This window comes from Taeniopygia guttata, chromosome Z (assembly GCF_048771995.1).
Source record: "Taeniopygia guttata chromosome Z, bTaeGut7.mat, whole genome shotgun sequence".
Taxonomy (NCBI): Eukaryota; Metazoa; Chordata; class Aves; order Passeriformes; family Estrildidae; genus Taeniopygia; species Taeniopygia guttata.
In genome coordinates, this window is record NC_133063.1 from 6,408,596 (window position 1) to 6,423,793 (window position 15,198).

The 15,198-nt window shown below is 39.3% G+C and overlaps 1 protein-coding gene across 1 annotated transcript in view; it reads right to left on the reverse strand.

Annotated features, from left to right (window-relative positions):
* The window catches only part of ADAMTS19 (ADAM metallopeptidase with thrombospondin type 1 motif 19), a 126,618-nt gene extending 111,743 nt beyond the window's left edge, over positions 1–14,875 (reverse strand). The window contains exons 1-2 of the mRNA XM_030258105.4: positions 14,404–14,875; positions 12,807–13,429 (exon numbers count right to left, since the gene is read on the reverse strand). Of these exons, the coding sequence (XP_030113965.4) occupies positions 12,807–13,429; positions 14,404–14,488 (708 nt within the window). The 5' untranslated portion in view covers positions 14,489–14,875. The remainder of the gene's footprint in view (positions 1–12,806; positions 13,430–14,403) is intronic.
* Positions 14,876–15,198: the final 323 nt, after the last annotated feature.

Here is a 15,198-nt window from a genome sequence, read left to right on the forward strand (position 1 = left end):
CCTAGTTGTCTAAACACTAATATTTAATTCTGATTTCATACTGATTTAGATCAATGGAAGTGTTTTGATAATAATATAAAGTTATTTTACATACTCAAGATTCTGAATTTATGCTATGTAGCAAAATCCATTGCCTATAGCTTTATGTTACAAAATTAATTTACTTTACAATGACATGTAATGCATGGAGCTAGAGCTACTAAAAAGATGACAACTAGAAGGCAATGTCTGTGCAAAAAATAAAAAATTGGCCACCTTATTCCAGTTCACTTGCATTAAAAAATCACTATTACTGACTCAGAAATAATTAAAATTCTATTATATGAACATAGAAAATTTCTATACTCACAGCTCTAAATGATGATCTATGGACAGAAACCTTTTTTTTTAAAGAAAGTTCTTTCAGTGGTCTCCCAGCATCTTGGTTTTCAGGTTTCATATTTTGATCTGTCCTTATGAGGGCTACAGAATTAGTTTTTCATTTTTCTCAGTTCTCATATTCATGTAGGCATATGTTCCAAGAAGCTGGAAGTAATAAAAGGGCCATGTCTTCAGTTTGGTTCATTAAAAACACAATGATCAGAGCTGACTGTGGTTCAAGCACAGTCTCCACATGAATAGAAACTAAATACCATCACAAAAGGAAGCATTAACCAACTACCAAGGCTGCTAAACCTAAAGCAAAAAAAAAGAAAAAAAAAATCAAATGCTTGCATGCTATGGACAACTATATTCACTTTGCCCCCTATAAAATCCTGTATTAAATATATATTTTATGTGGTTGCATGACCTCAGCTCCATTGTTGGTGCATGCACCAACTGAAAAATGAATAAAAATGTTTCCAATCTGTTGCCTGAAATGTTCTGAAAAGCCTTACTTCTTTTTTTTTGTTTCAGGAAGTATGATGAGGCATTATGTTCAACCAACCACAGATGACTAATATAGGCCAATAAAATAAACTACAATCAAAATGAAAAGCAAAGTACTATTAAGCGCTGTGTCCAACCCTTTACTTGCAGAATTCAAAGAAGAAGCAACATAAAAATCCATTTTTAAAACGGCCATCTAACCCGTAAATTGTGTCAATCATGTTGTCCTAACTAAGGCATGATGTTAACAATCACTTGGTTTTGTTCACCAAGTACATGCTATATAAAATGGAACACAACCACTCACTTACTGTTAAAAAAATAAAACTCAGAAACCCAGCCATAACTCCTTTCCAGAATAAATACAAGAGCTTCTATAAAGTGAGTCAGGATTTTAAAAAAAAATTATTCCATAAAACTTAAGCTGAAAGCTCTTTACAATGAACTGGTTTTGTGATATTTCAGATCACTTTTTTCACAACAACTTTTGAGTTGTTATTAATACTGTCCAAGAAAGACTGCACAGCTAAACATGACTAGTTATGAAAAAGCAACACCTATGGAAACGTATCACCTAAGGAAAGAATCCTTGCAATTAAAGACTCAGTGCTCATAAAGATGTTCCTTTAGAACATTCTGGTGTAATATGAGTAACTTCAGCAATTCTTGTGGTAAAACTAAAAACCACTCTTTTGGAGTAAGAATCAAAGTGCTGTACCTTTAGTTAATGAAACAGCATTAAGTCCATTTCTTTAGAGCAAGTCTGGATTTTTTCCCATCAGAATCTGAAATGGTATTTTATGGAGGAAAAATAAGGATACACAAAGGATGAGCACTATGCATTCTACACCTAGTCCCATGCAGGAGGTTAAACAGGAAATACCAACTGTAATCTGCATTAGATAAAACACCTAGACTAGTACCAAGATGATCAATACAAGAGATCCAAGTTTAAATTGATTCATCCATGTAAAACACTTAAATAGTGCATACCAATGAGCTACCATTGTTCAAACCTGTGTGCTTTCATGGTAGCCACAGAAAGATGTGGCACAGTTCCAAAACACACCATGATCGTCCATAGAGAAATTTAATCTCTGCTAATCCTTACTGAAATACCCATCTACAACTCCATTAAATTGGTTTTTTCTGACAGAGAGGCTGAACTACTCCTATTATTCTTATTATTAAACATTATTTAATTCAAGGAAACACTCCATGAAACTCAGTTTCATTGTAATCTGCAATTTGCCAAAATTACTAACTGTCGAAAACAGTAACTCAAGACAGGAAAATAAAATATATTTATAGGTATAGAACTACAATTCAACAAATAAAGTTAGTCCTTCTATAAAATAAAGTTTTGCTTAGAGTTTTTACATCTCTATCTAGAATTACGTTAATCCAAACCAGACAGCTTTAAGAGAAATAAACAAGGCTCCCACAACATTGTTTTAAAAAGATGAAAATATATAGAAGTGATATTTTTCTATGACTCCTAACTTTTTTTTTCCTAAACTTTGCAGCTTCTTGCTATTAACTTCTAAACCTATGCCATACTTTCCTTTTTTGAGAGAAAACAAGAATCAATTTACCTTTTCTTGTACTAAGAAACTAAAGCTCTGCTACCCTTAGGAAAGAACTGTATAATTATTCTTCAAGAACTATTATTTAAATGAAAAGAAGAAATATAAATTTGGATTAAGGGTTTTTTAAATTTATTTTTTAAGCTAAAGAGATTGATTTTATGAGCATAAGATGACAAATGGTGATCAGAATGGAGTTTTGACATTAGCACCTTGAACAACGTACCATCAGTCTGACCGGTCACTTCCAAACAAAGTTGCTTATATGAAATAAGCAAAGGATTTATCTCCCAACATGAACTACAAAGGAAAGGAATTATTTCCTTCCATTATTTCCAATGCAAATGACTTAGTAAGGGAAGCAAAAAGAAAAATAAAAACAAATCTAAAGAGACATCCAAGAAATGTGTTGTTATTATTATGCTTCCTTAGACAGGTTACTACAGAAGAAACAGGTAATCAGAAAGAAAAAGGGAAACATGCTAGGATCATCAGCCAGAAACTGGAAAACTAAGCTTTTTATATGCCAAATTGCATCCATTTTACTCTATATATCCTCTTCCACTTTAAACTCACTCACTACCCTCATGTATTTTTAAATAAATATTTGAGGTGAGGTCCATTGAGGTCAGAAAGAGACAAAAGAGACTGGTAATCTCTTACTTAGACACAAAATCACCTAAGGAAATTCCTGTCTCCTAAAATACCAGATTGTCAATTCTCAGATGTTTTCAAAAACTGTGCAGATTAGAAGAGTTTCACACGCATTTTACAACAGAAACACATAGAGACAGCTTCATGTTTAAGAGTATTTTTCAAAAGAAAATTAAGTAATCCCACAATTAAATATTATGAGAGTAGAGTCCCTTATGATATCCTTTTTATCTCCTGTCTCCCAGTTCCAGAAGAAAATCAAAGTACTTCATACATGCCTTGAATCATAGTTACATCTGGGTTTTCAGGATTATAATCCAAATGCCAGGCTAATGAGACAAAAAAAAAAAAAAAAAAAAAAAAAAAAAAAACCCAAGCAAACAACAAAAAGGAGCGCTCCAAATTGCGCTCCAAACATCTATTTTAATATTTTATATAAAAAATGGCATAACTATAATGGCTGTAGCCATTACTTGGGCACTTCTTCCACCCAACATGCCCTGAAGCCCAGAGGGACAGAGCAGGACATTTACTTTGTACTGAAGCATAAAAAGTTGTGCCCAGATGAATTAACATCATGTGCAGAAATATCTGTATTTTCCTTAACTTGCTGCTATCTAAATAAGCTTGCCCTGACTTGACCCAGTTAAACTTCTGACATCTAATGAGAACTTAAGGTAGCACAGCTGAGATCATAAAACAAGCATATGGAATTGTTGGAAGATAATCACACAGAAACTAAATCACTTCACAAGTCAGTTTTGGGCACATTTCTACATTTTTGGATGCAAAACTCATTCAGAAAATAATTCTGACTGAAGTACTGGTAGACCCAAGAAAAACATTCACCAGAACAGGCTTCCAAAAAAATTTGACTTCTATTCATTTACATGAAGATGTATGTATTACTAGCAGCTAATGTTAGGAGATTGATTTCTCATTCTAAATCAACTGTTCTAAAATTAACACTAGAAATATTCTTCATACTTTCAATTCAAAATAATACTTATTGCTTATTTATAATGGCATATGAGAAGCAATAAAAAAAAGCCATGATTTTCCAGGCAATGACATGTTAACAACAAAAGGTTAACTGAACTGCTAATGCACTGCAGATGCACATCTGATCTTAAAACTAATATAGATGTTTTGGGCTATTGGTTTATAAAAATTTGACCAACTACTGTCTGGATCTGCGATATAAGACAGATGCTCATGCTTGGTGTATTTCATGCTATTTCCACAACTTCTTGGCAAGGAGAAACCAACTGGCCCTCCTGCTATATCCCTGAAGTCACCTGAGAGATCTGAGTAAACCAAGGAAAGACACACACTCCACAGAAAAACATCTGCAAAAACATCTCATTCTTCCGCAAATCCAAATTGTTTTGTCTCACTCCTTTCTGTTGAGGTAGTTCTCCTCCTCACATAGCAAAGAGATATGTTCACCATTTGAATAGCAACTTCTACATGAGCATTGGTTTCCATAGACTCCTCCTGAATATTCTCCCCTTCCAACAATCTCACAGCTCCCACACCTTATGCTTTTTCTTGTTTGCTTTTTTCCCTATTTCTCAGCTCCCCCTATTTTTATCTTATTTAGCATGGAGATCATGGATGCAGCTCATTTTTCCCCTGTCATAATCCATCATTAACAACCTAAATAATCTCCACTCCTGCAAGAAAACATTTTGAAAAGAAAGACAAAGAACAGTGCTTTTAACATAATATTACAAGGGTTGCAACATGGAGAACATTTGGTTCTTTTAAAAATCCTGGTTCATTTGCTAGTGAAGAAACAATTGGCAGATACATGAGATATATAAGCCAGGGATACATGTTCTGAAAAAAATGTTGGTTTCACTAACATTAGCATTTGTAGCTGAAAGACGCTCAGTGCTCTGCCTTTTATTTTTAAAGCAGTTAACATCAAATTAAGAGGCCAAAATGTCACTAATCTAATTAATGGAATTATGCAATTTTTCTGATCTACCATCTCACTTTTCTATCTTGAAAAACAACCTTGATAATTTTATACATTAATTGCAATAGGTAGAGATCTCTGGTGGTGCACAGCAATCTCCTTTTTTTTTTTTTTTTTTCTTTAAATGAAGCCACTCTGGAGATAGTGTATTTCTAATTATCACTCAGAAATATATTGCAAAGGAAGTATTTGTACTGAAACTTTAGGCAGAAAGCAGGCTGTTATAAGCAGGATGGGAATCACAAATCAAACTTGTCTCAGGATAGAGCACCTGCATGATTGTAGGATAGCTCTTAGAAGAAAGGAGTCATTACCATGTGGTCTGAGGCATGGTGGCCCAAAATCTCACATACCATGCAACAGTGTTTAATATTAAGGGAAACAGAGTTTGTTACAGTTCAAAGATAGTCTCAGCCTAAGTCAAACCTAATTTGATAAATCTTTCAGCTTTTCATGTAAAAGCTGGTAAAAAAGCAGGTAAAAAAACCTGCCTCAGGTTTGTTTTTTTTTTTTCCTATGTTTAGAAGACATATCCTTCTTATGAATTAGGATGAGGTCTCAGATACACAAAACAAAAATCTAAACAAAAGATGTTTCATCCAGAAAGTTAAAGATGAATAGTAGAAGACTGCAGCATCAGAACCCAGAACGAAAAATAGAAATAAAGAAGGTTTGTTTATTCCTTTATCTTTAAGCAGATCTTTGTTGGTTTATGGCACTTGATGACAGCAATAAAATTTAAAAGGGATACCATCTCCAGTATTCCTTTCCTTTATAAGAAAGAAAGAGAAAGAAAACAAAACAACTCCCCCACAACCTAGGTTTAATAGTTATGTTTGTAATTAACTTCCTGTTCACCAAGTTTGTTAATAGTGTTAATAGTGTTTTTCTTGTACATATAAGCTAGTTATTTCAGCTGGCCACAATCACTCCATTTTAATTTTCTTAGGCTTCTCTACTGCGTGCTGAGCTGTGCTTCATTAGATTTTCAAGGTGATATTTTAATAAAGATATTTAAATACAACAGAGAGATTACAAACACAGCAGCTAAACTTTAGCTGGAGGCAAAAATGGGGCAGATGTGACTCTGCCTAACCATGCCGAAGCAACCTCATGTAAACAACTTGTTTTGTCCTGTTGGAAAGGACACTTCCTACAGGGCTGGCTGGCCTCCTCTGTCACACCTTCCACTGTCATGTAAATCTAGGAGGAACAAACAGATCAGTTTCAACACAGACACCGAAAGACTTCATTCATCCAGGAGCACCACCACCTCTCATTGGTTCTCCAACCTCATGTGGAAGTAGAAAGCACTAATTTTTTGTCCAATGCTTTATTTTCCCAGGGATGTTTGTTTTGTTGGGGTTTTTTTCTGTTCTGAGGGAAAAAAAGACTCAAAACACTTTCGTAACAGAGCAAAGCTGCTTTCAGTTCTAACATTTCCAATCATGCCCTACCTTATCAACAATTTATACTGATCACAAATTTTAATTGCCTATTTAAGCATGTTTTAAAAACAAATAAGGCACATTTTAAAGTCAACAAAGCAAATCTTGTTGAAGCTGTGAATTCCTAGTATAGGATACTCATAGAGTACCCTCACTCACCTATTTATTTCTGTCCTTCTCAGTAAAGTTTCCTTTCTCTAACAAACTCATAATGAAACAGTAGGCAGACTGCTTCTATTTGTTCTCCCTTCATTTAAGGATCTCAGGAAGCTGGGTGAATAGGAAAGAGTTTGTACTTGATTTTATCCTGGTAGCCTGTAAGGATAATCCTATTGAATTTCATAATCTTCTGTCTGCAATGTCAAACTTTAGTGTGTGGAAACTTTAGTATCATATGGACCAAAAATATTCTCTTTTCTTTACCCTTTTATGAAAAGTTGTTGGTGATCTCTGTTTTCTAATGCTTACCACCAGCATAAAAGAAGCTTTAATTGTCTCGAATTTCTTTTGAGAAGCATCTGGTGTGGAAGTTACTCAATACGGATGTGTAACTGCAAGGGTCACTGAGGTGGGGAGGAAGGGGCACTACATTTGGTTGACAAAAGGCTGGGTATTTAACCCATTTCAGCTTGTATGTGGGTACTGTATGATTCAGGATGTGTAATGGGGCAGTTGCATTCGAGCCTGATCGAACCAAGAAGTCTATTTAAGTCTGAGAGCCTTACAGAGGGAGCTCACATCCTGTAAGGGCACAGCTTCCCAGGGCAATGCACGAGTTGCTCTGACCACCTGCTCCCAGAGGCGGACAAAAGCAGGGATACTCACAAAAGCAAACTTTAGCTTGCATGTCCACCGCACAGCAAACAGACTCATAACTCATACTACAAGCAAACAGCTTATTCATCCTCAACCCATCAGATCCTATGCCAGGAAAGGAGTTCTGGCAGGTTAAATATTGCACTGCCACTGGAAGCTGTGCAACCAAAAGGTAGAAGCTCAGTACAGCTTTCCAACACTTTTTGAACTGTCCAAAAATTCAAGTATACTTGCCATATCAGGCACTACTCTCATTGCAGGAATCACAAGGAAGTGTAACTAAAAACTATATTCACTGCAGTTTTTCCCATATAAAAATGTTGGAACACTGTGGTTATAATCCCTGTCTAAGTAGAAAGATGTCAAAACACAGATTCAGCCTTTTCTCAGGTTGAATCCTATTCCCAGAAGTGATTGTATACAGAACTGTAGGAAAACAAAAACTTCTTAATGGATTTTATTACTATTGTTCATTCCAATTTTATTCTGATTGTTCTGAGATGAGTTACAAACTTAAACTGTCATCAATGGAGAGGTACAAAATAATAATTCCAGTTTTCTAGAAGCTATAGCATCCTGAATGTAAGGGACATGTGAAATCAGAATATCCTAAAAAGTCTAAAATATTTCTAATTCATCACGTGTCATTCAATTACTAGTAGTTAATAACACTAATCTTCAAAACTAATCTTCACAAACTTTGTGTCAGAAGTAAAAAAAGCCATTCATTTCCTGTAGAGTTGCTTCAGGTTTTTTTCAAACCTTAAGAAAGCAACCCTTCAATTGGCCAGTAAAGGCACATACTTTTTCACATCCTTATTTACTTGTTTTATTGTAAAAGTAGGACATTACAATTAGAAATATTCACTGAAATGCTGTCCTCCAATGATACCTGACACACTTCTGAATAGCACAGAACAATTGTCATCCATTCTTTTGATGATGCCGGCAGCATTGCTTTGGATAGGGCTATTTAAGTGAAGTACTTGTCTATAAACTATTGATCAGACATTTAAAAACCTTCTTGTCACTAGCAATGAGGCCTAATAAAAACACCACACACTTATGTAAAGAGCTCTTCCCTGGACTGGAGATATGCTAAAACTTGTTCCAAGTCAAGTCACTGTGAAAATGCACATTACTTTTAATTACAAATTGTATTTTACGCAGATTCATCAGAACTATAAAAATGCTATAAAAATGCTATTGCCTGATTCACTTTCTTAAGATCTAGTGAAAATCAGATGAACTTCAAAACTTCTCTCCAGCAAATTAACCCAAATGTCAATGTTGTCTTCTTAGAGCTACAGAGATGCACTGTTAGACAACCTGCAAGAAGCTGAGATGAACAGCACAGCATCAACAAACTGCGTTGTTCTGTCCATTTGCTCCTGTTTGCACCTTCCTGAAAGTCTAAACCTGCTCCATTGCTTTAGAAATAAAGTCATTCAGATCCTTTCTCGGCCTAAACAGAAATAGTTGTTCTCTTTTTATTGCAGACTGCTTCAGTCAAAAGAAGAAGAAATATTGGGGAAATCCCTGTGAGTCAGTACACAGCCATAGAGTACTACCTAAGGAATTAATTACTGAGAAAAAATTGTAGTCATACCTCTCCTTTTGAAATTAAATGAGTAGGGGATAAAGCACATATTTACCATGTTTACAGCACTCTGTGTTAAAAGCAGTGAGACTACTTCAACTTTCATTCTAGCAGTAGATAAAGAACCAGCAGTCTGATTTCTTAATTCTATGTTATACATGCAATGCTATACAAAATGCTATAGCATGATATACAAAATTACCATATATATATATATATAACCAGTCACAAATAAAACTGTTCACTAACCTTTTACACAATTTTTTTCTTATTTCAAATATTACGTCAGAACACATGCAAACAGAAGAAACAACCATTTAACTAATGAATGGTCCAGCTCTGCAATTCATCACTTTCAGAAGAACAGTCTCAGTGGCATCAGCAGGACTATTAACATCCTGGTATTTGGCTAACCATGAACAAGAAGTAGGCAGTCAGCATGCAGATGGGAGAATCCTTGGAAACCTCTCTTTATTCATCTTCCCAGAGCACCAGTGCAGAATCCCAAAATGTACTCAGAGTACATCCCACTGAGCTTCAAAAGGTGTAAGCATCCACAAGTGTTTTAGCAAGGAGTTGGAGAGGATTGCCACCATTGATAATGTGAGCTCTGATATCACACCATGATGAAGTTTCTAGATGGTAAGTGCATATCTCCAATCTTTAGATTCATTAGAAAATAACCACTGACTTATATTTTGTTTTTCAAGATTAAGTGGCTGAATGAAGACACTTCTGAATGCTCGCAGTCAGAATGTGGTTAGTAATTATCTAGGAGTATGGCTTTCACTTCTCACTGGTATTTTGACATGACTTCCATGATACATTAGGAGCCCTGTTATTATTACACCTCCATACTGGTTCTTGATGAGCAGCAAGAAAAAAAACACAACTGAAGCTCTCAAGAACTAATATAGGGAAGAAATAATGTAGGGAATAATATAGGGAAGCTTTAATGTTATCTTGTATGTTAGATGCTTTACACAAATACAACCAGTGAAATATTCAAAAAGCATATAAAATTCAGCTTCCGAGAGGCAGCAATATTCTTCTTGCCATGTACATAAGTGAATTACTACACAGACCTTTTTTTCACCCTATTTCCTGAATATCACTGGCATGTGAGGTCTCTGTGCCTTGAGAAACTGGAACCTATGCCAGCACCTATATGGATGGTACAACAATTTCACCTAAGACCTCTGTTTAATTTACTGAAGATGCAGTACCTTTTGACAAAACTAGTCCTACAGCAACAAACATACATCTGTACTGCCAGGTATGACCTTTCCCTGCATATGACTACACTCTTCACCCTTTCTCCTGCACAGCATAATCACTGTTGTCTGTCAGACTACACCTAATTTCTTTGGTCAGTAAAAAGACTCACTAATAAGCTATTTCTGAAAAGCACAATGGTGTAATCTAAGCTGCATATTAGCCCACATTTGACTTTCCAAAGTGTATGCAGCTTACTAAACCTAACCCAAGGTCAGCAAGGATTTGAAAAGAGAGCATATCTCAGACATTAGTATTTTCTCTGAAAAGTCTTTGTATTTAAAGTGAAAAAATAGATTATAATTCCGGTAACAACAACAGAATATTTTTGGGGACAAGTTTCAATGTTATTTTACATATTAAAAAAAAAAAGAAAATGTATTTTGAAATCAGGCCTAGATGAAACAGGGTGGAATATCTAACACATGTTAGGATGTTTTTTCAATACTCTTAAAAACTCAGCAACTTACATATGTAATAGAGCCCAAGCAATGACTGGATAAAGAATGACAAATAGCTTAGGATTTGTTATGACAACTTTGACATAATAGCACTGTGCAATTTTTTTTAACTATGCCTGACACAGCAACACTCTCAGGAAGAACAGCTGCTTAACTATTTCACCACAAACAAGACAGTGCAGTTGAGGATCAAGACAACACCAGTCAACAGCAACAACAGTTGACAATTTTATTTTTTGAGATACACAGAATATTTTATGTTTCATCTGCAGTTTTCTAGAGGAGAACATGCTATGGGCACATGCACGCTTAGATGACCAAAGGCTTTGAAGTAAACTGGTACTCCTAGTAAAGTCTAACAGAATCAAAAATTACTAATGGGGCTCTCTAGAAACTGGGATCTATCCAAAAAGTGAATCAATTTATCTAATAAATTTGAGGTGTTACAGACATGCAATGATGTACAGGGCTTTTGCATAGGCATAATAGAAAGGCGATAATTATTTCCACTAATTTCTTTACAAAGATTTTCTAACCTAATTTTACCCAAACACAATGTAGAAGGAAGTAAAACTTTCAAAATAAGAAGGTGCACAGAAGTCAAATGCTTTTCATGATTGCTTTCAAACCACCATCAATTGACCTTCAATATTTTCCTCCACAATTAATTCTACTACCTTGCTTCGGAAAATATGACAAAATATCAATAATTAGATGCCAACCACTTAAGAGTTGTGTGAAACTTGGCAGTTTCACTTTGCAGGAGTGCAGGCAAATGTTTTATTTGGTGTCGATCCACCATTTTCAGTTTGTGTTGATTTTTGAATAAGTTCAAACAGGCAAATGAATAAGCAGTCAAAATTTCCACATTTTACCTGGTTTCATTTCATGGCCATAAAAATAAAAAGACATATCTTCCTGAGTCAGCAATGAAGCAAGTTAGATATTCAAATTCAAAAAGAAACACAAGAAAAAAATATATCATGTGGCTAGGGTGATTTACACCCAAACCTCAGGATTATGGAGGATATTAACCCTCTCCAGCATGGTTACCCTTTCTATTCTAATTTCTGTTATATGCTGCAAGAATGCTCATTTGTGATGCTACAAAACGGCCCCAAATGAAGAGAATAATAGTAGCAATAACTGGGGCTTTTTAAGATCCTGTCAACATTCTGCACCATCACAAGTAAACTTTTTTTCTTTCTACACTTTCCAGCCACCTGCAAGTACCTTAGGATTGCAGCTCTCTGAATCATCACTGCTGTTGTCAATGTAACCAATTCCACTCTTTATCTAGCAAAAATCATGATTGGTGCAACAGAAGTAATAGCAGGGGGAGCTTGTTTTAAATAAGAAAAGTATGCCACAGAAGTAATAACAGTCAAAAAGGTCTGACTGTATTAAGATTTCTGCTGAGAACATACTCATTGCATTCTTCTATGGAGGAGTTAAAAAGAAAAAAGCCCCAAATTCAAGCAACTACAGGTACCACATGTGGGAAGCTGTGAGGCAGAGAAAAAAGGCCAAAGAAGTGAAAGCAAAGGAATAATGAAAAGGAGAAAGGAGACACTGGTAAAATACTGCTAGAGATAGCAAAGACAGAAGAGCTTGGAAACTGAGCTGCAGAAGGAAGATAATTCAAATGAGGGAAATAACTTTAGAATACAAGATGAGAATGAAGAACAAATGGATTACAGATGGACTGCAGGAGAGATGAGACTGAGAAAATAAAGGAGAGAGAGCATGGAGGTATCTAATTACAGAACTCATTGAAGGTAAGATAAAATTACAGATGGAGATGAGAAAAGTTTAAGAAAGAATGGTGTAAGAAGATGGAAATCCACAACCAGAAAGGTATGGATCTGGAAACAGATCATAATATCATTATTGTACAGGCTAAAGACAGAATTAGGATTTGAGAAATGTTATGAGAAGAGTATGAATAGGACAATTGTTAAAAAATGAGGTTAGTTACAGAGCAAGGACCTAAGATGCTACCAAGAAAGAAAGAAGACCTTAGGAAAGGAATGTGAATGAAAAGCAATTGATGAAGCAGAGACTTGGATGGAGACATGGGTGCTAGGCCAGGTGCATGCAGGGTCATCTTACCAGTCCACCACAGGTACTGAAGGAGGCGAAGGAGCCCGGGTAGCGGAGGACAGCACCACTGTAGTAACAAGCTCTCTCAGGTTGCGACTGTGTGGCACTGGGTGGACTTTTGCCCTCACCCCCAAGCCGCTCTTCAACAGCAAAGCCAGGAGCCAAGAAGCGGCTGTCCCTCTTGAGCAGCAGGTAGAGCTCCCGAGCAAAAGCTGGGATCCTCAGCAGCACTTCATCTCCATCCTCTGCTGGAGGTGGTGGCGGGGGGGAAGGTGGTGTTGGCAACTGAGAGGCAGCACCAGACCCCTGGGGCAGGGGAGACCAGTGGTAAAACTCCTGAGACTCATACTCATCCTCAGTGTCCTCTTCCTCTGCTGCCTCCCCTACAGCCTGTGCCTGCCCATCCACCGAGGAGGAGACTGAACGCACCTCTCGGGAGCTGCCAGCCACTGGGCCAGGTGTGACTGGGGCACTGAAAGTGCTGCTTCGGTTCCCACTACTGGGAACCGAATTGGGGTCAACATTGCAACCCCCACCACCACCACTACCACCCGCTGGCTCCTGCTGGCCCGGGCTCCACAGTGCAGGGAAGACGATCTCCCACTCCTCAGTCTCTTCTGAAGCATGGAGACCTGTGGGAAATGCGGTAGATGCTTTAAATGAGTGGAGCACCAAACAGCATCCAGTGCCTGCTAAAAACTTTCCCCTTTTCCCACCACAAGGTGGTCCTTCTGACTCCTAGGCCAACAAGCATACCACACAAAATACAGTGGGCTTCATTTGTCCTTTTCATCTTGTCTTTATGCACAGCAGGGGGGCCAGCTGTTAGATGGGTCTGTTCTGTCGATGCATCTGGAACACACCAAGGTTCTGCAGAACACAGAGAAGGCTGGACCCCAAGCTGGGCAGAAGTTGTGTTTGTACCAGTAGCTGGGGATGTCCTTCCTTTTGATCACCACCTCCATGCAAGGAAGGTTGCATAAACCCTTCATCATTTAGACAAAGCAACAATTTTCTCATATAGCTAAAAAAAAAAAAAAAATTGCTGGGGAAAACCTGAACAAATTTGAAAATTTCAACCTTCCTCTCAGCATGCTGTACAAGACCCATTATGGCTCCCAAAGTTCGGCCAAATATACACACACATGCACCATGGCTGCACATACAAGTAGCAGTTGCATGCACAGGCTGCATCGTGACCATTCTTACAATGAAACTGCATTAGAATCGCTAACTACTGATGTCTGCGTACCCTACACACTCTACATCACAAAACAACCAAAGTCCAGCATGCCAGCATTATGTTTACCAAGATCTGAGTACACACAACCTCCACCAGCCTGAGACAGGAAACATTTTTATTTATAAATTCATCGTACACTCTAGGAACAGCACAGCCAGGAGGGATGACAGGGCTGCTTGTGGAAATCAGGTCTCGTACAGAGCAGCGCTTTGCAGCGCACCCTCACAGCCAAGGCACGCATTATCCGCTCACCCATCGCTTGCGGGGGGTGGGCGCGGTTAACAATGGCCAGGTATCGCCACCGGCAGCCGGCGGGGCGCGGAGGCCGCCCCGGGCTCGGCCCGCTCCGTGAAAGGCACTTACCTGCGCCGAGCCCGCTTGACAGCACGCACAGCTGGTAGAACACGCAGCAGACGCGGCTCAGGCGCATCCTTCCTCCCAGCGCCATCGGCTCCGCGCCCGCGGGACGCCGGCTGGCAAGACACACGCAGGGCCGTGCCGAGTCGTGCCGGGCCGAGCGGGCAGCGCCGTGGGGGCGCAGCCACCTGGGTGCCCGCGGAGAAACGCGGGAGAGCGGGAGCAGCGCGTCCCGGCGGGGCGGGCGGGCAGCACCGCGGGATGCGCGGGATGCGCGGCGTGCGGGTGTGTGCGTGCGTGTCTCTGTCTGTCTGTCCGTCTGCCTGCCTGCCTGTCCGTGTGTCCGTGTGCGTGCGTGGGCAGGCAGCAGCGCGGCCCGTGCGCGCACACAGCGCCCGGCGGCGGGCGGGCAGCTGCGCCCCGGCGGCAGCGACCGCGCTGCCCCCGCCCGCCGCTCGCCCCCACGGGGCGGGACACAGCGCCGGGCCCCGTCCCGTCCGGCCCCGCCCCGCCCCGCCCGGGCGGGCACCGCCGCGGCCCCCCTTCCTCCGCCCGGGCGGCTCCGCCAGCCGCCGAGCCCCGGGGACGGCGCTCCGCACCCCGCGGTCCCTCCCGTCCCTGAGGCAGGAAGGGTTCCCCTCATCCCCGTCGCTCAGCGCAGCCTTCGCCTAAATTCAGGGAGCAGCAGGCACTGGCTGCTTTTGCCTAGTTTTGTGTAATTTGATTCTAAACTCCTTTTGCCCCCACCACGCGGCTCTCTCCATGGAAACCCATCACTTTCCACCCCGGCCCTTGTCAGCA